Source organism: Panthera leo, chromosome E2 (assembly GCF_018350215.1).
Source record: "Panthera leo isolate Ple1 chromosome E2, P.leo_Ple1_pat1.1, whole genome shotgun sequence".
In the NCBI taxonomy this organism is placed as follows: domain Eukaryota; kingdom Metazoa; phylum Chordata; class Mammalia; order Carnivora; family Felidae; genus Panthera; species Panthera leo.
In genome coordinates, this window is record NC_056693.1 from 23,287,457 (window position 1) to 23,314,360 (window position 26,904).

Here is a 26,904-nt window from a genome sequence, read left to right on the forward strand (position 1 = left end):
GTCTCCCAGAGATTACTATGAAAGATTATGTGAAGCATACCGTGTATACACGCCATTTGACCCCCAGGCACCAGAAAGTCAACAGATGGTAACATCTTTCCTACCCGAAAGAGAAGTGGAGAGAAGACTAAAAAAGGCCACCCTTCTCACAGCAGCACTAAAAGAAACAGAAGCTGCAAAGATGGGAAGACCCCAATCACCAAAAGGGGGAAGCCCAGAGCCCCCTTAGCAAGGGACCAATGTGCATACTGCAAAGAGAAGAGACACTGGAAGAATGAATGTCTGAATCAGAAGGGGCCCTCAAAACCCAGACGATATTGGGAGGAACCTTGAGGCGAGAATCTCGTTGGTCTGGCCGGGGTAGAATCGGACTGAGGGGGACCGGGCTCTTTCTCTCTTGGCCCCATAAGCACATGGTCGAAATGAAGTAGGGGGCTGAACAATAACTTTCATGGTTGACACTGGGGCTGAAAACTCTGTTGTTACTTCCCTGGTGGTGCCCTTCAGCCAAAAGACGGCAACCATACTTGGGGCTACTGGGACACAGGCAATGCAGCAGCCCTTCTGTCAAGCTCAACAATGTGAACTTGGGGGTCACAAGGTCCGGCATGAGTTCCTCTACTTACCTGACTGCCCAATTCCTCTCCTGGGCCAGGTTCTGCTCTCCAAACTTGGGGCCCAGATAACTTTTGAACCCACTGGACACACTAGTCTCTAATTAAACCCAAGGCAGAAGGAAACCCTGGTCTTGGTGATTACCCTGCCAAGGGAAGAAGAATGGAGACTATTCTGTACCCAGGCCTTACCCTGAAGCCCCTCAGAATTCAGGTTACATTCCCCTCTGTATGGACTGAAGATAACCCACCTGGACTAGCTTGGAGTCAGGCCCCCATCATTGTTGACCTGATCCCTGGAGCCCAATCTGAGACAAAGACAGTACCCCCTTCCACTAGAGGCTAGAATGGGTATACAAGAGCACCTGACCAAGTTCAGAGAAGCAGGTATTCTAATTGAGTGCCAATCAGCTTGGAATACCCCACTCTTGTCAGTCAAGAAGCCAGGAGAAGGATACTGACCAGTACAGAATTTGAGGGCCATTAAAAAAGTGACTGTTCCCTGACACCCAGCGGTTCCAAACCCTTATACTTTCCTCAGCCAAATACTGGGGTCAGCCAGATGGTTTATATGCCTCAACCTAAAGGATGCTTCTTTCTGCCTCTGCCTGGCTCCTCTAAGTCAACCACTGTTTGCCTTTGAATGGGCTGAGCCCGTTACAGGGCGCCAGATGCAGCTGACCTGGACACGACTTCCCCAAGGTTTCAAGAACTCACCCACTCTTTTTGGGGAATAACTAGCTGCAGACCTCGCCGACTTTCTGAGGGAAACCACAGGATGTGTCCTCCTCCAATATGTAGACAACCTCCTCCTTGCCAGCAACACCCAAGAAGACTGTATGAAAGGTACAAAGGCCCTCCTGCAGCTCCTATCCTACTTGGGGTACTGGGCCTCTTGGAAAAAGGCACAGATTTGTCAGCAGAAGGTCTGATACTTAGGCTTCCTCCTCACAAAAGGAAAAAGAGAACTAGGACCAGAAAGGAAGAAAGTTATCACCACACTGCCACAGCCCCAAACAAAATGAGGCTTGTGTGAATTTTTAGGGACCGCAGGGTTCTGTTGCATTTGGATTCCCACATTCTCAGCCATAGCGAGGCCCCTCTATGACCTGTTGGGAGGACTAGATTGGGAGCCCCGTGCATAGACTGAGGAGGCAAGGGCCACTTTCACAAAAATAAAGTTGGCTCTGGGATGAGCCCCAGCCCTGGGTTTGCCTGACATAGAAAGGCCCTTTAACTTCTTCGTACATGAAAAGGACAAAATAGCCCTTGGAGTGCTCACTCAGAGCATGAGGCCTTGGCAATGGCCAGTGGCCTACCTGTCAAAAGAGCTTGATCCTGTGGCTGCAGGATGGCCACCGTGCCTCAGAGTGCTGACAGCCACAGTCCTCCTCATCAAGGAGGCAGACAAACTCACACTGGGACAAAGACTTAATGTTAAGTTCCCACACATGGTCATGTCCCTCATGAGCACCCAAGGATATCGTTTCCTCTCCAATTCTCGGCTGACACAATACCAAGGCCTTCTCTATGAAAACCCAAGGGTCACTCTTGAAACAGTAAGAACACTAAACCCAGCCACCTTCCTTCCCAGAGAGGAGGGAGAACCCAACCATGACTGTTTCAAAGTAGTGGATGAAGTCTACACCAGCCACCTGGACCTCCAAGACCAGGCTATAACAAGCCCAGAGATCACCCTGTTCAGCGATGGGAGCAGCTATTTACAAGAGGGCAGCCGAAGAGCAGGATATGCGGTAACCACAACCACCAAAGTTCTGGAAGCCAAGGCCTTGCCGGAAGGATGGCTGGCACAATGAGCTGAACTGTATGCCTTAACCTGAGCCCTCATCCTTAGCAAAGCTAAATGAGTTAACATCTACACTGATTCCTGGCATGCCTTCACTACTGTGCATGTACACGGGGCCATCCATAAAGAAAGAGGCCTCCTTACTGCTGCAGGGAAAACTATCAAAAACAAGGAAGAAATACTAAAGCTTCTTGAGGCCGTATGGCTGCCAGACAAGGTAGCTATCCTACACTGTAAGGAACATCAGAAAGGAGACAACCCCATAACTCAAGGAAATTACCTGGCCAACAAAACAGCCAGACCAGCCGCCTGTGGTGACCCAGGTGAAGCTCCTACCTACACTATGAGTCTTGAGCCCCAGAGGGAAGCCTCCCCGCCCCAGTACACAAAGAAAGAAATAAGTTGGGCCTCAACAGAAGGGGGCATACTAAGCAAAGAGGGATGGTGGGTCACGCTAAATGGACACATCTTTCTCCTGTCATCTATGGGAAAACACCTAGTAAAGGAGTATCACCAACTCACACACCTAGGGAAAACTGTACTAGAGGCCCTCCTCAAAAAGAACTATTATATCAGCCACCTGCTGGCATTATGCAGAGCTGTCAGTGAACAACGTGTAACATGTGCCAAAAACAATGCTTGGTCTGCTCCATGGCTCCCGCCTGGGGGTCACCACTTTCAAAGACTTAGAGGTGGACTTCACCAACATACAACGAAATAAAGGGTTCAGGTACCTTCTTGTAATAATCTGCACATATTTGGGATGGGTCAAAGCATTCCTGACCAGAATGGAACGAAGTCGCTAGGTGGTCAAAGCCCTTCTACGGGAGACTGTGCCTCGGTTTGGTCTACCCTTAACCAGACACAGTGATAACGGACCTGCATTTGTGGCAGACATTATATAAACCCTGACAAAGTCCCTCAACATTACCTGGAAACTGCACACTGTTTAGTGACCCCAGAGCTCAGGGAATGTAGAGTGGATGAATCACACCCTCAAGGAAACCCTGGCTAAGTTCCACCAAGAGACTAATCTCCCATGGGCAGATTTACTACTGCTGGCCCTCCTGCATGCCCGACGCACGCCTGGGGCACTGGCATTCTCCCCTTTTGAGTTATTATATGGGTGACTCCTCGCGCCCACCCCCCCATGTTTAGGAAAACTCCCAGGAGACCTAAAAACCAGATTGGAGACAAAGGAATAAGAGAACAGCTCCAGACCTTGGGAGCAGTCCTAAATAAGTTACAGAGATACACCATAGAGAGGGCCCCAATTTCCTTAGGGACCCGCATTCACCCCTTTCATCCAGGAGACTCTGTGTGGATCAAAGATTGGAAGAGGGAACCTCTTAGACCAGGTGGACTGTTATTATAACAATTCCTACAGCCCTTAAAGTTTCAGGTATCATCCCATGGGTCCATCACTCCAGAGTTAAGAAGGCCAACTCAGAAGAACCCACAACCTGGTGAAGTCATCCAGATCCAGTCAACCTGCTTAAACTGACCCTCAAAAGGGAAACTGGCCCCTGAGACCTCCAGCCCTGCTCCAGACACACCCCAGAAACTGGCTGGCCTGCACACAGCAGAAGCTCGAGGAATCAACGCATGAACCTAGCCCAGGGGTTTGGATGCAACTCTGCCAGCCCTTGCCCCTTACTGGTGTCATAGCCCTGATCTTATTTCTTACTGTTGGGCTGATAGAGACTGCACCAACAAGCTGGACATGAGACAAAAGATGCATGCTGGGTCTCACATACCTCCTCTGGATGGGAGGATTATTAAGTATTGCCTGTATATTATGATAACCTCTCTCACCCTCACAACTGCCGCTTACCCACCTTGCCCCCAGGATTGTTATATGACAATAAGGGGGTCAAGGGCATTCAGTGCCTTCACCTCCCTCCACAAAGATTGCTACAAAGGAAAAACACCCACTCTCTGTCAGTCACCCGGTGCCCCAAGGACTAAGTATTGGACTGCCGAGATAACCCAAAATGTCAGGAGCCCATGTCACAACAAGGGCCTCCAGAGAGGGAAGCAAGCTTGCTACACTTACCTTCCTCAATGGGGGATCTTGGACGGGGGAAGGGTGCAAGACAGGGCCCTTCAAAAAGTTATAAAGGATATCCAGGATAGGGTAATACAAGCCATAAAGGCGACCACTCCCCCAGCAGCCTACCAAGGTTTGAACCTTTCAGCCCTCAATCAGATGCTTACCAATTTCCCACTCCAGCATTGGGCCAATACTACTCTACAAGTCCTCCATAAAATAAATAATCACACCCAAACCTGCTGGATGTGCTTGCCCCTCAGCTGGAGTGCTTACTTAGCCACTCCCATCCCTTTGACCTGGAAAGCTCCTGAAAATCTCAAAACCAATACCTCTGTCTTAATTGGACCCACTGGGATCTGTCTCACAAATGCCAACAATCTAATCTGTACAGTCCCTGAAGGTATGAACAGTACCTCTCTATGCAGAAGAAATATAACCTTAGAGAGGAATACGACCCTATGTTCAACCCCTGGGGTGTTCTATCTGTGTTCTAATTCGGCCTACCGATGCTTAGAGGCCAAGTGGACTCAGATATGTTATTCCATCTTCCTAACCCCAGAGATATCCGTATACACTGAAGATCAGCTTCTAACAGCTTTTAGCCCCAAGTCCCGGACTAAACAGGCAATCCTGCTACCTGTTCTGATAGGAGCAGGAATTGTGACAGGAATAGGAACTGGAATAGGGGGCTTAAGTTCGTCTGTAGGACCATACTATAGACTATCTCAAGAGCTAAATGAAGGCATGGAACGAGTGACAGATTCTCTGGAAACCTTACAAAGTCAAATAAACTCTCTGGCGACAGTGACCCTCCAAAATAGGTGAGCCCTCGACCTCCTCACTTCAGAAAAAGGAGGGACTTGCATCTTTCTGGGGGAGGAATGTTGCTACTTCGTAAACCAGTCAGGAACAGTTACAACTAAGGTTAAGGAAGTCAAGGAAAGAATTCAACATAGATGACAGGAAAGAATCAATGGAAAGGATGGGATCTCACGGATTGGGCATCCTGGCTTCCTGCCCTGGCAGGGCCCCTCCTCTCCATAATTTTACTTGTATCCATTGGCCCCTGTATACTGAATGCCATGGTACATTTTATTGAAAACACTGTTGCTCACCAAACTACTGCACGTATCTTAGTCTTCTGAGAGTACCAACTCGTAAAACTGAAAGGTGATGCCTACTAAAAGTTTTTTTTTAAGGCATCAAAGGGGTAATGTTGGAGAAGTGAATAAAGTACCCCAAAAATGGCCAATGGGGCTAAAACAGACTCTGGTCTCTAGCTTAGAGACCCCTCCTCCGGGTTCTTCATCCTTTGTTTGCTGTGCATGGGAAAACCCCCACAGATATGGAAGCTGATGACTATAAATTACCCTCCCCACTTGCATTCAGTGCTCAGACCTTTGGAGAATCAGTCTCCTCTGAGCCTGCCAATGTTAAATAAATCTCCAATGCACCAAGATCTCTGAGTGCCACTTGGTTTTTCCACCAGCGTCCCAGCCTGGTTCCGTAACCCCAGAACAAATGGGCTCCTTTACTTATCAATGAGGTGTCTTTGAGGGAGTGATGTTATCAAAATGACAACACAGGAGACTTCAGTATCTGTCTCCCCCACAAGATCAACAATTAGACAGTGATCTCAAACAAATACAGCTCTAGAAGAGCTCTGGGGTCCACTTAAGAAATTTTGACAATGTAGTAAACAAAAAGCCTGAGAAGTACTGCATAAAAAGAGAAGAAAGTAAGATTCATTTTACTTAAATTAACCCATCCCCCAAGCTAGCATTGCTCAGTGACAAGAGAAAATGTCCCAACTAGAAAGAGTTCTCCATGCCAGGAAAGGGAGAGCAGGGTAAACTACTGGCTTCCCCAGACTTTCAGGGGCACTTCATTGAGGTCCTGCTTCTGACTGGCAAAGTGGAGATGAACAGAGACAGCTAGGAACAGGGAAGAAAAAACAGGGGCTACCAGTGTCAGCCACGTAGCAGGAGCACCTGTGCTTCACAGAGACCTGTTTTGCAGACAACCACAGCAGATTTCTCCACTGAAGAAATAAATGGCCAGCATAGCTGCTGTGGAGACCCTGCAGACTTCACCAGACTTTGCCCCGCAAGTATTCACTGGCTACCTGAGTAGTCCCTCCCACCCCACTCCCCTCACCCCGACTGGAGCTCAGGAACTGCATCGGGGCCAGCCAGCTCAGGCCTCTGAGGCTGTGCAAGGGCAAGATGCCAGCTTAGACCCTCGTGGCTGACCGCCTACCACCATATGTGTGCTTGGGGCCATCCCCTCCAGCTGTACATTCACGTGATTGACCTGAGGCCCATCACCAGCCTCTCTATAGTGCTCATGCTTGGGGAAGACCAACAGCCACAGGAGAGTATGCCAACAGCCAGGACCCCACCAGCTGCCAGGGAGCTCAGAGTTGGCCCTGGCCCTTGCTGCCTGTCTTGACTCTCACCACTATGCATGTGTCTGAAACTGGCCCCTGCCACTATATCGGCACCTGCAGCTGGCCACCACATACCAGTGTGTGCACACCTCTGACTCTGGCACCACTACTGCCTGCCATGGTGCCTGGCCACTGAACTTGGAGGTGCCACCAAGGATCCCAACAGCCCTTGCAGTGACTGTGATCCTCCACAGTGTGCACCAAAGACCACAAAGTTGTTGATGCTTTTGGACCCCTGAGCCAAAGACACATCATACACCCCCCAAACCTAGTGCCACCACATGCCTCCAAACTTGCTTTCCTGCATCATTTGACCTAGGGTCACAACATGTGCCCCCACCCACAGATAAAAGTCTTCCTTTCCTGAAGTCAGTCCACAAAATCTGGAAGAGGTGACTGCTTCTTCAAATGTACAGACACCGATGCAAGGCAACACGGATAACCAAAATCAGGGAAACATGACTCCACCAAAGGAATATAGTAAACCTCCAGTAACTGGCTCCAAGGGCATGGAGATCCAGGAATTGTGCAATGAATAATTCAAAATAATTATTCTATAGGTGTCCAGAGAGCTGCCACAGAACATAGACATACAAGTTAATGATACAAGAAAACAATAAAAGAACAAAGTGAGAAGAAAAAAACAGATAGAAAACATGAAAAAGAACCAAACAGAAATTTTGAAGCTGAAGAATACAATGACTGAAGAGAAAAACTGAATAGAACGCTTCAATAACAGGCTTGACCAAGCAGAAGAAGGAATCAATGAGCTAGAAGACAGATGAATTGATATTATTCAATCAGAGGAGAAAAACTTTGAGAGACTAAAGGAACAAAGAAAGCCACAGGACTATGGAACGCCATTAAGAAAAATAATGCACGCATCATTGCACATGGAACATTCTCCAGCTTAGATCATATGAAAAGTCACAAAGCAAGTTTTAGTAAATTTAATAAGACTGAAACACAAGAGGCCAGAAATAAACCCTAACATATATGGCCAACTCATATTTAGCAAGGGAGTCATGAATACTAAAAGGGAGAAAAGATTCTATCTTCAATATATGGTGTTGGGAAAAGAGGATGACCACATGGAGAAGAACAAAATTCGACTCCTACTTACACCACTCACAAAAATTAACTCAAAATGGGTAAAAGGCTTAAGCATAGGAAGAGAAACTATAAAACTCCTAGAAGAATGCATAGGGGAAAAAGCTCCTTGACTTTGGTCTTAGCAATAATTTTTTGGATGTGACACCAAAAAGCACAAGCAAAAAAGAAAACTTAATAAGTGAGAATATGTCAGATTAAAAATCCTCTGCACAGCGAAGAAAACCATTAACAAATGAAAAAGCAACCATTAGAATGGGAGAGGATTGGGGTACCTGGGTGGCTCAGTTAGTTAAGCATCCATTGTTAGCTCAGGTCATGATCTCATGATCTGTGAGTTCAAGCCCCACGTCGGGCTTTGTGCTGACAGCTCAGAACCTGGAGCCTGCTTTGGATTCTGTGTCTCCCTCTTTTTCTGCCCCTCCCCCACTCACATTTTGTCTTTCTCTCTCTCAAAAATAAATAAATACTAAAGAAAAAAAATAATAGGGGCATCTGGGTGGCTCAGTCGGTTAAGCGTTTGACTTCAGCTCAGGTTATGATCTCGCGGTTTGTGAGTTCAAGCCCTGTGCCAGGCTCTGTGAAGACAGCTCAGAGCCTGGAGCCTGCTTCAGATTCTGTGTCTCCCCTCTCTCTGCCCCTCTCATGTTCATGCTCTGTCTCTCTCTGTCTCTCAATAATAAATAAACAAAAAATTTAAAAAAAAAAGAATAGGGGAAGATCTTTGCAAATCAGATATCTGATTAGAGATTGTCAAAATATGTAAAGAGTTCATACAACTCAAAATATATAAAGAGTTCATACAACTCAGTAGCAACAAAATAAACAATCTGATTAAAAAAATGGGTGGGGGGGGGGTGCCTGGGTGGCTCAGTCAGTTAAGTGATTCTTCATTTAGGCTCAGGTCATGATCTCATGGTTAGTGAGGCAGAGCCCCACATCGAGTCCTGCGCTGACAGCACCGAGCCTGCTTGGGATTCTTTCTCTCCCCTCTCCCACTTGCTTTCATTCTCTCTCTCTCTCTCTCAAAATAAATAAATAAACATTTAAAAAAAAAAATGGGCAGAGGATCTGAATATTTTTCCAAAGAAGACACACAAATGTCAACAGGCACATGAAAATGTGCTCAACATCACTAATAATCAGGAAAATGCAAATCAAAACCACAATGAGGTATCATGTCACACCTGTTAGAATGGTTATTATCAAAAAGATAAGGTATATAACAAATGCTGGTGAGGACGTAGAGAAAAGGGAATCCTTGTGCACTGTTGGTGGGAATGTAACTTGATATAGTCACTATGGAAAACAGTATGGAGGTGTCTCAATAATTTAAAAATAAAACTACCATATGATCCAACAATGCAACTTCTGGGTATATATCAAAAGGAAATGAAAACAGGATTTAAAGAGATATGGGCCCTCTCATGTTCATTATAGGAACATTCACTATAGTCAAGATATGGAAACAACCTAAATGTCTGTTAGTGGATAAATGGATAAAGAAGATACGGTACATACATTGAATTGAATATTATTCAGCCATGAGAAAGAAGGAAATCCTGCCATTTGGAACAACAACAACAACAACAATCCAGAAGGCATTATGATCAATGAAATAATTCAGATAGAGAAAGTCAAATGCTATATGATCTCACTTATATATTGAATGTAAAGACTTGGAATTCATAGAAACACAGAGTAGAGTGGTGGTTACCAAGGGCTGGGGTTGTGGGAGACAGGGAGATGTCAGTCAAAGGCTCTGAACTTCCAGTTCTAAGATGAATAAGTTCTGGGGATCTAGCACACAGCATGGTGATTGTAGTTAACAATGTATTATACATCTGAAAGTTGGCAAGAAACTAGATTGTGTTCCCACCACAAAAAAATAAATAATTCTATGGTGTGATTGGGGTGTTAGCTAACACTATGGTGGTAATCAAGTTGCAATATATAAGTATATCAAGTTAATACACTGTACACCTTAAATTTACATGTTATATGTCAATTATATCTCAATAAGGCGGAAGAAAATGATGTGACTTTGGGTAGGTCATCTTTTATTTTTCACAGTTTTAAAAAAAAATTTAACATTTATTTATTTTTTGAGAGACAGAAAATGAGTGCAGGAGGTGCAGAGAGAGAGGGAGTCACAGAATCCGAAGCAGGCTCCAGGTTCTGAGCTGTCAGCACAGAGCCTGACATGGGGCTCGGACTCACAAACCCTGAGATCATGACCTGAGCTGAAGTCGGACACTTAACCGACTGAGCCACCCAGGTGCCCCTCATTTGTCATCTTTGAATCTCAGTTTCTTCTGGCATAAAATGGAAGGAGTTATTTTTATTGTTATCATGGACATTTCATAGCACTTACTGTATGCCAGGCATGGTTCTCTGCACTTTACACATATTAGTCCAATTCATCCTTAAAATAACCCTTTGGGGATAAACACTATTATTATCTTCATTTTATAGAATGAAAACTGAGGCATACACAGAGGCTATATATAACTCATTTTAGGGCTTACAGCTTGTGAGTATTAGAACTAGGATTAAACCCAGAGTCTTGTAAAGACTCCTTCCCTCTTTTTTTTTCCATCCTCACCTACTCTTAACCAATTCAAAGGGCTGTTGTGATATTAAGTGCATTATTCCATGTAAAGAACTCAAACACACGGGGTGTAGTAGCTGCTCTGGAAGCATCCACTCTTACCATGAGGGTTGTTGCTGGGGTGAGCCCAGTGCCAGACCTATGGCTAGCCAAGTCAGAGTAACCCCTGAGGAGGCCAGTTCCAGTGCTGAGAGTACCACAGAGTCCCTAGGGCAATATGGATGGCCAAGACTTAGACCCTGAGAAGGGTCCAGGAGGAAGTGTTCAGTGTGCTGTGGACCTAGAGAGAGGAACACAAATGAGTCAGCACGAATTGAAGGAATATATCAGATAAAACAATACTAACAAGCCTGGTGTTTAGCATGTGGGGCCCCTTGTAGGTACTGTTACACATATTAGTACATTTACTCCTTCTAGGTGGCATCATTACCACCTCCATTTTACAGGTGAGGAAACTAAAGCATAGAGGAGTCAGGAAACTCGCCAAGGTCCCAGGGCCCATGCACAGCACAGAAAAACTTCATTTACTTAATATTTAAATTAACTCATTTTGACCTAAGTAAAAGTTTTTTTTCCCTAGAGTCATTGGAGAATCACTAAGGAGACAAAATAAATACCATGACAAGAAAATTATATTATTAAATCTTCCACCTGATGATTCAAGTAACCAAGGGCTTTGAAGTCAAGGCCTATTCTCTTAAAAGGAGGGTTAGCAAGTGTTAGAGAGGAATTAACAATATATTAGCACCAAACTGGGACTTTCTCATTGGTGTAATCAGAAGGATTGAAAGAAAATTAAAAAGGAAATAATTTTCTCACCATGTGATAGAAAGTGATTTGGGGACCCATCCCTGAATCCCCTAAAATCTCACTTAGGAAAACTGGTAGTGGTTTAGAGCGCTTAAAAGCCAGACTACCCCCTTTCACCCCTTGTTGGCTATCTAGTCCTGGGCACATAATCCCTCTAAACATTGGTTTCCTCATTGGAAAATAGCTGTTACCTCATAGGGATATTGACTATAAATGAAAAAATGAAGGTAAAGCACAAAATCTAATACATAGTAAATGCTTAATACACATAAGTCATTACCATTATCACTATGATTGTTAAGCTTTAACCAAAAATCCCCGGCCTTTTTAAAATTTATTTTTTACTTCGATGGTGCTAATAATCATCATTATAGTACACACATGGTGGCCACTATTTGCCTGGCTCTAGGTTTTATAAGTACATAAAACCTATTATATACAATATATATGTATACACCCTAACATATATCCTTATACATATGTATTACATTATATATGCACATATGTTAAGAATTACTAATTTCCCTAAACTATGATGACAACTTATTCTTATCCCTAGGTTCCTACAGATTAAGTTTTTACTCTGAGGGACCCAAAGTCGACTCGCGGGACGACTCCTGCGGGCCTCCTTTGCGCAGACACCAGGTTACACACCAAAAGATGTTGGGGAGGACAGATTGGGCGGCACCCACACCTTCCCGCCCGGCTCCGCCCCGCCCCCTTCCGCTCTTAGCGTACGCTCGTAGCCCCGCCTCTGACGCAGCGCCTTTCCTGGCTCTGTACCCCCACCTCTCAGGGGAGCCACCGTTGAGGCCGGCGCGCTGACGTCACGGATCGCGCGCCTCCTGTGCTTCCTCGCGCCTGCGCCGCGGCGAAAGGTCGTCCCTGTGACCGGCTCGGCGTTTGGAGCAGCTGTCGCCATGTTGTCGGTGGCCGCCCGTTCGGGCCCGTTCGCGCCCGTCCTATCGGCCACGTCCCGCGGGGTGGCGGGCGCGTTGCGGCCTCTGGTGCAGGCTTCAGTGCCCGCCACCTCGGAGCCGCCAGTGCTGGACGTGAAGCGGCCCTTCCTGTGCCGGGAGTCGCTGAGTGGCCAGGCCGCGAGCCGGCCTTTGGTCGCCTCCGTGGGCCTCAATGGTGAGCCGGGCTGAGGGGTACCCCCGTTCTCGCTCCCTCCGGCCCTCGACCCACGGCGCAGCTCAGGAGGGCGGGGAAATGGAGCGGAGCCCCTTTGGGGGATTAAGTTGCCTTGCTGGGTCGACCTTGGGCAAGCTTCTACACCTCCTGGGTGTCTGCCCTCACCTGTGCGCGGACGCGGCTAGGTTGGGCGATCTCGAGTGACCTCCAGCTCTCGCTTTGCGGGCCTCTGTTTCCGTTGGCGACCAGTCTGCCTAAACCACAGGCGAATCTTGTACGTCATAGGTTAAGTTCAAGAACTCTGAATGCCGACTGTTTCCAGCAAAGTCTGACAGATTTTGCTGCTTACAGGTCGTTTGGGCAAATTTCTGAATGTTTTTCCTCACCAGTGAAATGGATGAATGATTATACCAATTACGTAGGTAATGTCATGAGGTTTAGATGGAAAAATTCTACTTAAAGCCATTAGCACATTTGGGGGCATTTTATTATACATGTTGAAAAAATAAGAACTATTAATATTTGGGACGTTGTCCTGCTCACCGCCACCTAAACCGTCTAATGCCCTTGTCTTTCACGCATCCCTCCCAACAGCAACAGCAGCAAAACAATAACACAAGCCCCAAGGTCATTAATGATGTGGAGTATCGGCAATGTTTTGCTGGGCCAGAGGGTTTTTACACTGTAATCAGTTTGATGCTCAAGAAGAGCCACAAGCAGAGGTTGGTGATATTCCCATTTTGCAGGTAGAAAACAAACTACAAGAAGTGAAGTGACTTACACAAGGATGAACTTTGTGTATGTGATAGAACATGGATTTGAAAGATTGATTTAGCCATGAACCAGATCCTGCACTATCTTTTGTGCCATGTCTTTTTTTTTTTTTTTTTTTCATGCTCTGTATTGGAAATCCTCAAATGGCAACCTGTGTGCCATTGTACCTGTAGTGTTCCCAACCTGCACAGTCTTAAAAAAGGAAGATTTCTTGCATGTTTTAAAACGTTGGAATCTGGCAACACTGAACTTGTTTCACCATGAGAAAAGTGCTGTGCACTGGCTGCCCTCGTAGTTGGAGCAGTCACTCTTCCAGGTCATCACAGTTCTCACCAGACCTCCTCCATTGCGTTATCTGCCTGCCTGGCCCCACTGACAGTGACACTTGCCCTGCAAGCTAAGTTATTACCCCCACTCTCTTTAGTTTTCCTTCATTCACCCTGTTCTCTTTACTTTAAAATAATCCTCCCACTCAGTTTTCCACATTTCTGTCTTACCAAATCAATCTCAGTTCAGGGTCAGGTCAATAAAATTTTATATTTGCTGATTCCTTTATTTTTATGGTACATAACACTTCCTACTATTGCATTTCCTGGTGATTCCTCTGACCTTGAGCTTGAGGCATAGAGAAGAATCTTTATTTTTCTGTTTCCTACAACCTCAGATTTTGCATACAGGCAGTGCAGGATATTGGTGAATGAATAAAATGGCGATTTTTGTTGTTGTTGTTTGGGGGCACCAGTGGGTTTTGGAGACACTGTTCAGGGTGTGAGCAGAGTACACCAGCCCATCCCAAGCCTATTCTTTGGATCTGGAGGTAAGAAACAATAAAGGAGGACAAAATTTCAACAGCAAATGCAAAAAGCATCTTTGGAATTTGTCTAGTGACTAAAGGGTTTCTTCTAAAAATTAGAGGCTTACCTGACTTTCCCAAGAACAGGTAAATAATACAGAACCGTAAGGCAAACTTTTTCTATAATAATGCCTTCAGCTTGTAGTTTCAGTTCACGTTATAATCTGTCTAGATGGTTTGTAGAAAGATAGTTCTGACGGTGTGAAATGGGAGGGTTGGATCAGAAGATCCATGAGGTGAGAGGAAGATTTCCAAGGCACATCAGAGTTCATCTTAAGAAAGAAAAACCTGTTTTTTGTTATAGTCTCTTAAATTTTCTCTATTTCCAGAAGTATCTGGTTTTGCTTGAGTTTAGAACTAAATCTAGCTAGCATCTTTGTTGCTAAAGTCACACCTAATACAGTTAATGTAAATTATTTAGAAATGACTTTTGCAATATGGCAGTTAAATTTCCCAAAATATTCATGGTGGTACAATATACAATAGTACAGTATTGTACTATTGTACTAAAGTGTAACCTGCTAGGTAGAGTGGCAGTAGACAGCTGGATTTCTTTCACCACCAAATCTCTGGATGAGAATGTCAAAACCATTCTGTTTATTGTTCCTGTACATTTGCTTGTATACTGTTATATGGTTAAAGATTGTAGGCACTGTTTTTAATGTAGAAGTATGGACTTTGGTTCCTTCATCTTTTAGATATGATACACATTTTCCTTTGTAATTCCAGAGAATACCAAAGGAGGGTAATTCATATTTGATCCCAAACCCCAGTCTACACTGTTAGGTTAGCATTAGGTAGAAGTAGGGTAGTATATGATGTAATGTCACTTTGCCATAGTTGTAAATATTGGGTAGTCACTACCCTTGTCCTGGTCCCAGAAAAGTACATAGAGTGATTTTGATAGGTTTCACCATTGTTTGGGAATACAGCTGGCCCTTGAACAACATGGATTTGAACTGTGCAGGTCCACTTATAAGTGGATTTTTTTTTTTTTTTTATAAATATGGTACACTGCTGCAAATGTATTTTTTATGGTTTTCTTAATATTTTCTTTTCCCTAGCTTACTTTATTATAAGAATTATATATATGAGATGTATAACATACAAATTATGTGTTAATCCCATTGCATGTGGGATCAGTGCCCCTAATCTCCACGTTCAAGGCTGACTTACAGCTTCCATTGTTACTGACTTTGAGAACCATGTGAAAAGTGTGGTCATGTTCTTTATTGTAATACTCAAGGAAGTATATTAGGATGAGACAGCCTAGTAGGCTGCAACTTACATGAAATTGCATTTTATAAGTACATTTTTCTTTTTGAAACAACAGTTTTTAAGTGAGGAATTTTTAATGTCCCTTTTATAAAAAAAGAAACCTTGTGACAAATTTCCTAAAATGCGTATACAACTTGCAAAGAGATTTGCTTCCTGAAACATACTTAAAAGTGATGCCAGTAAGTTAATTTTTTGTCAGATATTTTAAAATAGTATGGACAAAAGGTCATAATCTGTTTAGTTTAAAAACTACTTACATCCAAAGTACTACATAAATAGTAATTAGTTAACATTCATTTGACACAAAGATCTGGCCAGCCTGCAGTAGTAGTGTCTCAGTTGAGAAATCCACAGCACTGAAAAAGAAAGATAGTGCCCTTACTCTTAAAGAAGTTACTACCCTTCACTGAAGAGGGGGATATATGAAAATTTGCTCTTTTATCCTGTACTAAGTTGAAATAATTGGCTCTTTTGGAGATTTCATTTAATAGTTGTGTATTTTGACAAGGATGTCCTTTTCTGCCCATTGGTGGCTTTACTTGAAGTTAAAGTAATACTGATTTATACTCCAGAGTCTAAAATAGAAAATCTCTTCATTTTCTGCAACTAAAGTTATACTAACAGTTCACAGAATGTTTATGGTAATAAGTATTTATGAATTTTTAGCAGTTCTACTGAACTTTCAGAGAGTAAGTAGATAGTAATGTGAAATTAGACATTTGGTTTAATAAGATGATCACAAATCACCTTTTTTTTTAATGTTTATTTTGTGCACGAGAGAGAGAGAGAGAGCAAGAGAGAGAGGGAGAGAGAACGTGGGTGGGGGAGGGGCAGAGAGAGAGGGAGAGTGAAAATCTCAAGCAGGCTCCTGAAATCAGGAGTCAGACGCTTAACTGACCGAGCTACCCAGGAGCCCCACAAATCAACTTATTGGGTGGACTTGATGAGTTTTACGGTCCCTTGTAATCCAGAGAATATGGGAAGTAGTTAACATAGTTGTATGTCTTGGCATGTTGAATTTTGGGGATTTTAAAATATTGCTGTTTACAGTACTATTTAACTTTTTAGATTTGATGCACTAAATCGTTAGAAATTCTGAATCAACTGTGTTCAATCAGGAAGAACTCAGTTTACGCATATTATCCTGTGATTTCATACCAGTATGATAGGTATCATACCTATCTGGTATGATTTCATACCAGTATGATAGGTATGATAGGTGATTGACTTCATTTCTTTTTCAATATTTTCTATGCACGCACTGCCAACCTGACCATTTCTGGCATTAGTGCTATATTTCACATTTTTATAACTTGATTTTTGCTTATGAATTCACAAAGGTTATTTCCTGATGTATACTTCTTTCAGAGTACTCATCTAATTGTTTTTTTAACTTTCTGTTTATCTTGCAGTCCCTGCTTCTGTTCGTTATTCCCACACAGACATCAGAGTGCCTGACTTCTCTGACTATCGACGCACCGAAGTGTTAGATGGTACAAAGTCTTCAAAAGAGAGCAGTGAGGCTAGAAAAGGTTTCTCCTATTTGATAACTGCAACAACTAGTATAGGTGTTGCATATGCTGCCAAGAATGTCGTCTCCCAGTTTGTTTCCAGCATGAGTGCTTCTGCTGATGTGTTGGCCATGTCGAAAATCGAAATCAAGCTATCCGATATTCCAGAAGGCAAGAACATGGCTTTCAAATGGAGAGGAAAACCGCTGTTTGTGCGTCATAGAACCAAGAAGGAAATTGAGCAGGAAGCTGCAGTTGAAGTGTCCCAGTTGAGGGACCCGCAGCATGATTTAGATCGAGTAAAGAAACCTGAATGGGTTATCCTGATAGGTGTTTGCACTCATCTTGGTTGTGTACCCATTGCAAATGCAGGAGATTTTGGTGGTTATTACTGCCCTTGCCATGGGTCACACTATGATGCTTCTGGCAGGATCAGGAAGGGGCCTGCACCTCTCAATCTTGAAGTTCCCTCATATGAGTTCACCGGTGATGACATGGTGATTGTTGGTTAGAGATCTGGAGTCAAGTCCAAGGTTCCTTTCAGTCGTCTTGTCACCTCAGAAGACCTATGAGCAAGCCTTCTATACTTAAGTGGGTTGATTTGAAATATTTAAGAATTGCTGATAATGTATTTGCAAACATTTATGTGAAGTAAATTGAATTTAATGTTGAATGCTTTCAAGCATTCACCTAATAAAGCCACTGTTAAACATTATTAAGTTCAAAGACTTAAAAGGTGCAGTGTCTTTGATAGTTAATTCTAATTAAAAATTACAGACTTATGTACCAGATATTTGTGAAATCTGTAATTGACGTTCTCCTTCATCTTCCTTCTTTATGTTAGGGTCAACAGATTCTGCAGAGCTAATGGTTAGACTGAGGTAAAAGTAGCTGGTCATTTCCAAGTCCTGGGAGATGTTTATGGCATTGGCAGAAACAGTAATATCCAGGTTTCCCTTTTGTTCTTTTACACATGAGTCCTGGCTGTGTGTGTCCTGCCGCACGTGCCCCCCAGCCCCCGGTCTGTATGATGATGTTGAATGTAATCTCTGGGAGAATCCTAAATGGGGTGTTAGCAGCTCTGAGGGTTTAGCCCCAGCTCTAGCTAGCTGTTTTCCTGCTAGGAAATTTTATTTTTCACTTACGGGAATAAGTTAGTAATTAGAATTCTTTAGTTTTAAGAGGCAGTGGTGGGATAGTATCTGAGAAAAGCTTTCCAAAATGGGAGTGCCACTGTTAACTCCTTCGTCTGGTGAGGATATTTGTGTTCCCATTGCTTCTGCATCCACCCTATCTACAGACAAAAGGGGAGTAGTGTATCTGAGACTACTGTAAAGGATCCTGCTGGTTTTGTTTCTGCAATGATAACATGTTGAGGTGTTTCCTTCAGTTGGATACGCAGTCCCCACTTTTCACCGTCCCCACCACCGATATGAAGGTGGTGGGCACAGGAAGACATCAGAATTGACACCCTCTTCTTTCTGCCTTCTGCCTTCAATTACACAGCTGAAATAAGACTGAGATCTGATATTCTCCCTGGGAACTAGGAGTAGGCTTTGACCCTTGTTGAGAATCACAGCTACTTTGATAAGTTTGCCATTTGGCGGTAAGTCAGTAATATACCACTGGGTCCATCTTTGATCACACGTGCATTTGTAAGAAAGCAAACTAGATTCAGTGGTTAGATCTTCCAAAGGGAAATGGTCATCCAGGACTTCAGTCTTTAAAACAGTAGCTAAGTGTATTAAAAAGAAAACTTTTTGTTTATGAGCAGATATTTGATTCATTTCTTTACCATACCTTTACCATTCTAGAAAGAAAATTAGCATGGGTGATAAATGGGGCTAATAAATAATAGTATTTTATGTTCTGGTATCTAGGTGTAAACGTGAGACAAAAAGTGCCAAATATTGCTAATTTACTAAAAGTAGTGAAATTATATCATTAAGTATAAACAATATGGGTGTGTAGTATTTGATGTTAATATTTGGAGCATCTTGCATGAAGTCCGTGCCCCTCCCCCCACTCCCAACCATGAGGCCATGAGAAATTAGTATGTATTTGTTGGATATTTTGCTTATCGTTGTAGTGAAGATTCCTTTTTTTCCTAATATATATAGGGAAGACCATCTTACACATGCTGCTTTTTCATGGTGCCAGTTGTCCACAACTTACTGTTTAAAGCTACACCCATATATTTATTATAAGCTGACAAAATTTGAAGTTGAATTGTTAAGTTCCTACTTCATGTTTAAAATGGCAGCAGGAGCTGTTCGTCACTTCCTCAAGATATGCTAATGTAGGAACTGGTATATATTTTACATTTGTAAAATTCTTACTTGGATGATAAGTAAAAATGCCAGGTTTTAATTTGAAGGTGAATTATTAAGCCTGGAATGGAAACCTCAAAGCATTATTAAATGAATCCTTAGACCCCAGTGAATCTGAGTGACTTTTGGGGGGTGGTGTTTGTCTTCATGTGTGAAAGTTAAAGGAATTTTGTTCCTTTGGACATAACTGAAGCTGCTGAGCTTTTAATATATCCATGTGTGGGTTGTGTGAGTTGGGGGCATAGTGTAGTAGAAGAAGTAGTGGACTAGAATTTAGGGTTTTAATTCTGGCTTAGCCATTTCCTAGCCATGGAACTATGGGCCTGTCACTTAACTTCTTTTGGACATTTTTTTCCCCCATCTGTAAATTTGGAATGGTTGAACTAGATTTCTAAGAGTTCTCTGACCTTTTAGGATACTCTGACTCCCCTCTACCCTCTGCCCTAGTAATGGGAATGGGTTTTCTTAAATAAGCATTTGTTGTGTTCTCAGTATTTGGTATTGCAACAAAGACACCCAAGCTGCTAAAAGCAGCATTTTAATCAGCTGAGCCAACCTTTTACAATAGTGGTTGGTCAACCTGGGACAGCACTACTATTCTAGGGGGTGTTTGTGGCCATTATGTGATTGTCACAGTGATGGAGCATGCTGCTGGTATTGGGGTGGAGGGATGCGGGAGTGGGAACACGAAATGTTCACTTGTGAGGGAAACGCAGGTCCACAAGCTAAAAGAATACTGTGCTGCCAAAAATATCAACAACACTTCACTGAAGAAAAATGCTCATACCCTATTATTACCCCCTCCCACCCTGAAGTGACACCTCAAAATATTTAATTTTTCCATATTTGAAATGCCAGAATAACTGCACTAGTGGCTCCCAGCCTGTGGAGGACAAAATAGAAAGTTTGCAGGTTCCTAAATGTTTTGCAGGTGTTCTGTGCTGGAATTGCTGGATTTGGTGGCTCCTTATGGCTTTTGTGATATTTTGACTAATAACGATAAACTTAAATTCCACTCTTCCATTTATTTTTTAAAGAAGGCTTGGTTCCACAAGTGATAGGACAAGTAAAATTACTTCACTATTTTGCTAAGTGGGTAGAGCAGACTTAATGTTAGCTTTTTGATTGTTCCAGTGAAACAAAATTCTGGATATTATGGGGAAATGACTTAAAAAAAGAAGAAATTTGACCAGTTGGCATCCTGACATCAGATCATTAACATGTACTTATTTTTACTGGGAATGAAGACTGGGACAGTGTTGAGATTAAATGCCTTTTTATTATGCTTTAAACAAAGTGGTTATAGAAAATAACCTTTCAAAGAACTTAACATTGTTTGTTAATGTCAATTTACTTTGGTCTTTCTGAGAATAACTTTGTAAAATCTAGCTGACTCAAAACTGAGTGTGTAGAGGCATCTGTCCTTATTTGATATATATGGTTTGGGATCAGAATGTGCTATTAGTACTCTAATTTTTCTGAATAATGTGAATATACTATATTTGTCATAAGTCATTCTTCATTCCCACACTGCTAAAACTGACATTTTCTATATTTTCATGTCATTTAAGTACATTTTATATATTAACACAAAGTAAATGTGCATATTTTTCAGAATGATATTCTTGGCCCAGTGTTCTAACACTTACCTTGTCATCTGTTTGCTAATGACTCCCCTACATCACTTCCCTGAGCCTCATACTCATGTTCAACCATTTAAACCGGGTTATTTGTGCATAGATATTCCATTAATACCTTAAGATTAAAATGTCCAAAAGGAAAGGAAGTCCTCTCTGTTTTCCCTAAGATACCTCCTTTATTGTTGGTGGCCTTCCTAGCTAGCCAGTAATCTAGCTGGCAGTAAAAACCTCTAGTCCCCTCTGCCTCCCTTTCCATTCCCCCCTGCCCCCAGCCTGAATCCCCAAACCCTGCTAATTGTACCTACTTAGTAAAATAGGTCCATTCCTGTCTCTGCAACTTGTAACATTCTAATAGGGGCAAACTTTGGGCACTCCTAGCCACTAGGTGAAGTGTACTTCTGTGTAGGATTTCATTTAATCCTCAAAAAATCCTGTTGGCTGCGTAATGTTGCTATTCCTAGTTTTACTGGTACTGAAACTGAGGCACATCGTCATACTGCCAATAAGTTAGTGGAACTGAAATTTTAGTTTCACCCAGGGAGTCTTAGTGCAGTCTATAGTCCTGATCACTATCCTATATATATACCTATATATCCTATATATATAGGATGTGTGTGTGTGTGTGTGTGTGTGTGTGTGTGTGTGTGTGTGCACGCGTGCTCATATGCTTTAACTGAGGCCTTGTATCTACCAAACAGGTCATCTTTCCTCCAGTCTTCTCACTTTAAAGCCCATCTTCCATATAGTCACCAAGTGGTATAGAGGTTAAGAGTATGGACTTTGCATGGAACCTCTACAAGATCCTCCTTATCTGCATCCCATCAGTAAAACCTTTGCACTGACAGTTTTCTGGGCTTGTTTTGTCCTAGTCTCTTCCCATGCTGTCTCTTCTGCCTCGTTCCCCTTTCCTTTGTCTTGTCTGGTTTGTCCTCTGCCTGCCCTTTGAGATTGTTTAGGTGTGGTATCCTGTACCTGAATTATATTCACTTTTGCAGCAAGTTTCCCCAAAATAACCAGGGCATACCCATTGAGATATCCATGTTTTTCTCTATGTTAAAGTTCACTCTCGGTCTGTCTCCCAACCCACCACTAAACAGAGGGCTGGGGACCATGGCAAGTACTCAGCCATGGAGTTGAATGCTGAATGGGGGGTGGGGGTGGGGTGGGGAGGTGAACTTCTGAGTGGTATTGTCTGAAAGAAAAGGTTTCCAGGGAATACTTTGTATTAACATTTTTAAAAAATAGAACAATCATGTAATATCTGTATCTTTCTAGGACTTTAGGTCAGAGGAGAAATGAACTATATTACAGGATGTTTTGGATTTAAGTTTACACTCCTCCCAGAAGAAAAAAATGGAAAAAATAAATAATTCACAGTCTTAAAAAAAATGGATTATTTTACTTTTTCCATTTGCTTCATAATGAGCATTCTCCCCAAATAAGATTTCAATGTCAAAAGGTTTGTCCTCTAGTATTTTATTTCCAACACTAAAATGCTATGGACATCATGTCATTACTGCTACCATTTTCTCTCTCTTTTACTCACTTTCTGACCTGGAATTTAGGATGGGAACATTTTGCTTAGCAGGGAAAATACTATCAAGTAGGTGAATTGACCAGTTCTCTGAGGTAGGAAGGGTGGAGGATTATTTTCTCTTTTTCAGTACTCAGCACTACTTATCAGAAGTTAAAAAGGTCCTACACATAATACTGACAGGAATGTGAGGTTAAGATGGTTTCTACTCCAGATGCTTAAAGGAAACCTAAATACACCACAAAAGAAAGACTAGCCAAGTGTTTGCTTATAAAAAGATTATTATAGATCAGAAATCTCTGGTCAGCGGTACAAGATTAAAATTAATTTTGTGAAGGACTTCAGCAGTATCTTTGTAATAACTCCTCCATAATGATCAACATAAGACTGGTCTATCAGTGAACCAAAAATCCCAAATTCAATAAACTACACTTTATACTTTTGCAGCTATTATCCTAAACTTGGGTCAATTTGAGTGCAAAAGCTTACAGTCATCTAGCTTTTGAAATCCTTATCTGATTAGAATATTTGCAAAGGTAAGAAATGAAAGTGCATAAGTAATAGGTTTTTCATCCAGTTTTTAAGAGGGCAAACAAAACCTTGACTCCTTAATTGAAAGGGAAAAAAAGCTAATGCATTTCACATAATTGTCTGCTTTAAGATAAGTATCTGAAATTTGCTGTTTTCTTTTATCTGTTCATGGCTAAAATTTCAATTCATGCCTCTTCCTTATCTGAGGGAATACTTGCTTTCTTAGCTTTGCCTAAAATACACACTCTTCTGTGGGACCTGTTCAGCCCACTGGAGAAACAGCATTCTGAGGGCCCCAGCTGATCTCAGTATGTGAAAATCAGGTTAGGACTGTATTCCCCCTTAGTGAAGATTATCTATTAGACCCTTTTAAACACAAATCTCAAATGAGATTAAGGGTATGAAAGGCATTATAGACCTTAAAGCAAAATACAAATGCTCAAAATGTTATTTAGTGAACTATACCAGGGAGACCATACATGACATTTAGAATATGATTAGGTATGCAGAAAGGCAATTTTGGTGGAGGTATGTCCCTATTCAGACTGTGATTTATCAACTGAAAATAGGTATTAATCCTGCATTCTTATGATGCTTTGGTCCCTGGAAGTTCAGGTTCACATGTACACATGGTTTCAATGTTAATAGCAAAGCTGAACTCATCCACAGTAATGGCTCATGTTGTAGGGCCTCCTCCCCTGCCAGGTTTTAACTAAGGGATTATTAATTGAATCCAAAAGCTAGTTCTCTGAAAAGAACAAGAAAATAGACACAGCTTTTGTAAGCTTGATAAAAAGAAAACAAAAGCAAAAATACATAGAGAAGTAGACGTCATCAAGTGATGGAAGATATTAATAGTAATGAAGTAACAAGAATGCAACTCTAGGGGCACCTGGGTGGTCAGTAGGTTAAGTGTCTGACTTCGGCTCAGGTCACGATCTCACGGTTCGTGGGTTTGAGCCCCGCATTGGGCTCTGCTGACAGCTCGGGAGCCTTCAGCCTGCTTTGGATTCTGTGTCTCCTTCTCTCTGTCCCCCCTGCTTGTGCTCTATCCCAGTCTCTCAAAAATAAATAAACATTAAAAAAATGTTTTTTAAACGGAATGCAACTCTATGCAACAAAAGTTGTAAAGCTCAGGGGATACAGATGATTTATTAACAAAATATAAAATACCAAAATTCACCCAAGAAGTAGAAACCTTGAGTATACCATAATTACCATAGATCAAGTTAAGTATTAAGTTACCATAACTGGTTGGCTTCATATCTGAGTTCTGTATGACATTTTAAAGAAAAGATAGTTTCATCACTGTTTCAACCATTCTGGATCCGAGCTTCTCTAATCTTACCATGCATACAAGTCACCTGGGGATCTTGTTTGTGATGCATATCCTAATTAGGATATGGGGTAGGGCCTGAGATTTTGCATTTCTAACAAATTCTAGGAAGTGAGCTTGACATCCAGTTGATATCCATGCTGCTAGTCCATGAAGCATACTTTGGGTTAGCAAAATTCTATACCATGGTGTTGTGGGGTAAGGTGGGATATGGAAGCTCTACAATTCATTTTATGAATTCAACATAAAATTAATATTAAAACTAGACATTATACAAAAAATACATCAATCTCATTTACTGAGTAAACACATTTTAAAAATTTTTTAATGTTTTATTTTTGAGAGAGAGAGACAAAGCAGGAGTGGGGGGGAGGGCAGAGACAGAGGGAGACAGAGAATCTGAAGCAGGCTCCAGGCTCTGAGCTGTTAGCACAGAGCCCGACATGGGCTCAAACCCACAAATCGTGACCTGAGCCAAAGTCGGATGCTTAACTGACTAAACCACCCAGGCGCCCCATAAATAAAACATTTTAAATAAAATGCCAGTAAAAGAAATCTAGCCTCTCTGTTTCTCCCTGTTGGACAGAGATTGCTGCACAATCCCCGAGATAGGATGGTGAAGGTTGGAGTGAATGGATTTGGCTATATTGTATGCCTGGTTACCAAGGCTGTTTTCAAATCTGGCAAAATGTATACTGTTGCCAATAATGACCCCTTTGTTAATCTCAACTTCATCCAGTATAATTCCACCCATGACTAGCTCAATAGCACAGTCAAGACTGAGAATGGAAAGTTTATTATCAAGGAAAAGCCCATGTTCATCTTCCAGGTATAAGATCCAGTGCTGAATATGTTGTAGAGTCTCCTGGTGCCTTCATTATCTTGAGAAGGCTGGGGCTCACATGAAGAGAAGAGCCAAAAAGTAATCATTTCTGCCCCATCTGTTGATGCCCCCAAGTATTGTGTTGAGCTGAACCATAATTATGACAACTCAAGATTGTCAGCAGTACCTCCTGAACCACCAACTGCTTGCCCCCCGACCAAGGTCATTCATGACATCTTCAGCATTGTGGAGGGACTCATGAGCACAGTCCATGCCATCACTGCCACCCAGAAGACTGCAGATGGCACTTCTGGAAGCTGTGGCATGATGGCTGAGTGGCTACCCGGAATATCATTACTATTTCTCCTGGTGTTGCCAAGGCTGTGGACAAGGTCATCCCTGAGCTGAATGGGAAGCTTACTGGCATGGCCTTTATGTCCCCACCTCCAATGTATTGGATGTGGGTCTGACCTACTATCTAGAAAAAGCCGTCAAATGTGACATCAAGAAAGTGGTGAAGCAGGCATCGGAGGGACCCCTAAGGGCATCCTGGGCTAGGCTGAAGACCAGGTTGCCTTCTGCGACTTTAACAGTGACACCCCTTCTTCTACCTTTGATGTTAGGGCTGACAATGACGGCTTTTCCTGTTATGACAATTAATTTGACTATAGCAACAGGACTTTATGAAAAATAAGTAAATTACAGGACTTTATGGGGAAAAAAAGTCTAAATCAATATTTAAGCAAATTGAACATGCTCTTGAGTGAGATAGCTTAGTTTCATTAAAAAGTAAATTCTCCAAATTAACATGCATTTAGGATCTCCGTAGTGGTTTTTGTTTGTGTGCTTATTTTGTTTTATTTAGGATAAAATGGGAATACAATTTATACAGAATAAAAAATATCCAAAAAGAGCCAGGAAAAGTATGAAAAAGAATGAAGATTTGCTTGAGATACAAGAACCTGTTATAACATCATTGTAGTTAAACTCATATGATATTGGCATGGGAATAGACATGTTAGTGGAACAAAATAGACTGTAAAAAGAACTAGATCTCAGGGCATATGAGAATTTAATATTAGAAAAGCAGGATTCAATTCAGTTGTAAAAAGAATGAATTGTTTAAGAAATGGTGCTGATAAAACTTACTATCCCTCTGGAAGAAGAGTGGACCCCAGCTCTCGTTATGCATAAAGACAAATTCTAGGGAGATTAAAGATGCATGTAAGACAAAATATTTTAAGAAAAATCTCAGAAACTGCATGTAATATGAAGATGGAAAACACCTTCTTAATCATGACAAGGCACTTAAAATCTATATCAGAAAATATAGGGCTGTTTGTACACAAAAATGAAATCTTTTAAAATTTTTTTTAACGTTTATTGATTTTTGAGACAGAGAGAGACAGAGCATGAACAGGGGAGGGGCAGAGAGAGGGAGACACAGAATCTGAAACAGGCTCCGGGCTCCGAGCTGTCAGCACAGGGCCCGACGCGGGGCTCGAACTCACGGACTGCAAGATCATGACCTGAGCGAAGTCGGACGCTTAACCGACAGCCACCCAGGCGCCCCAACAAAAATGAAATCTTGAGCAAAAAAGATATTAGCCAAATCAAATCACAATAGATTTGTAAGAAACTAACAATAAATAATGAAAATAAAAGACTTAGTCAATATCTATAACATAGAGATTTTATAAATTGAC

At 42.2% G+C, this 26,904-nt stretch overlaps 1 protein-coding gene across 1 annotated transcript; it reads left to right on the forward strand.

Moving 5' to 3' along the window:
* The first annotated feature begins 12,311 nt into the window (after positions 1–12,311).
* LOC122208460 (cytochrome b-c1 complex subunit Rieske, mitochondrial) lies at positions 12,312–17,719 on the forward strand. Its single transcript, XM_042919574.1, has 2 exons — positions 12,312–12,588; positions 16,906–17,719. The coding sequence occupies exons 1-2, from the start codon at positions 12,375–12,377 to the stop codon at positions 17,514–17,516; spliced, it is 825 nt and encodes a 274-aa protein (XP_042775508.1). The 5' UTR covers positions 12,312–12,374; the 3' UTR covers positions 17,517–17,719.
* Positions 17,720–26,904: the final 9,185 nt, after the last annotated feature.

What these genes read in the sequence shown, in the direction of transcription:
- LOC122208460 (XM_042919574.1), top strand. Translation starts at nt 12,375, where the DNA reads ATGTTGTCGGTGGCCGCCCGTTCGGGCCCGTTCGCGCCCGTCCTATCG. An exon ending in CGCCTCCGTGGGCCTCAATG is followed by an intron (nt 12,589 to 16,905) that starts GTGAGCCGGGCT and finishes TTTATCTTGCAG; the next exon opens with TCCCTGCTTCTGTTCGTTAT.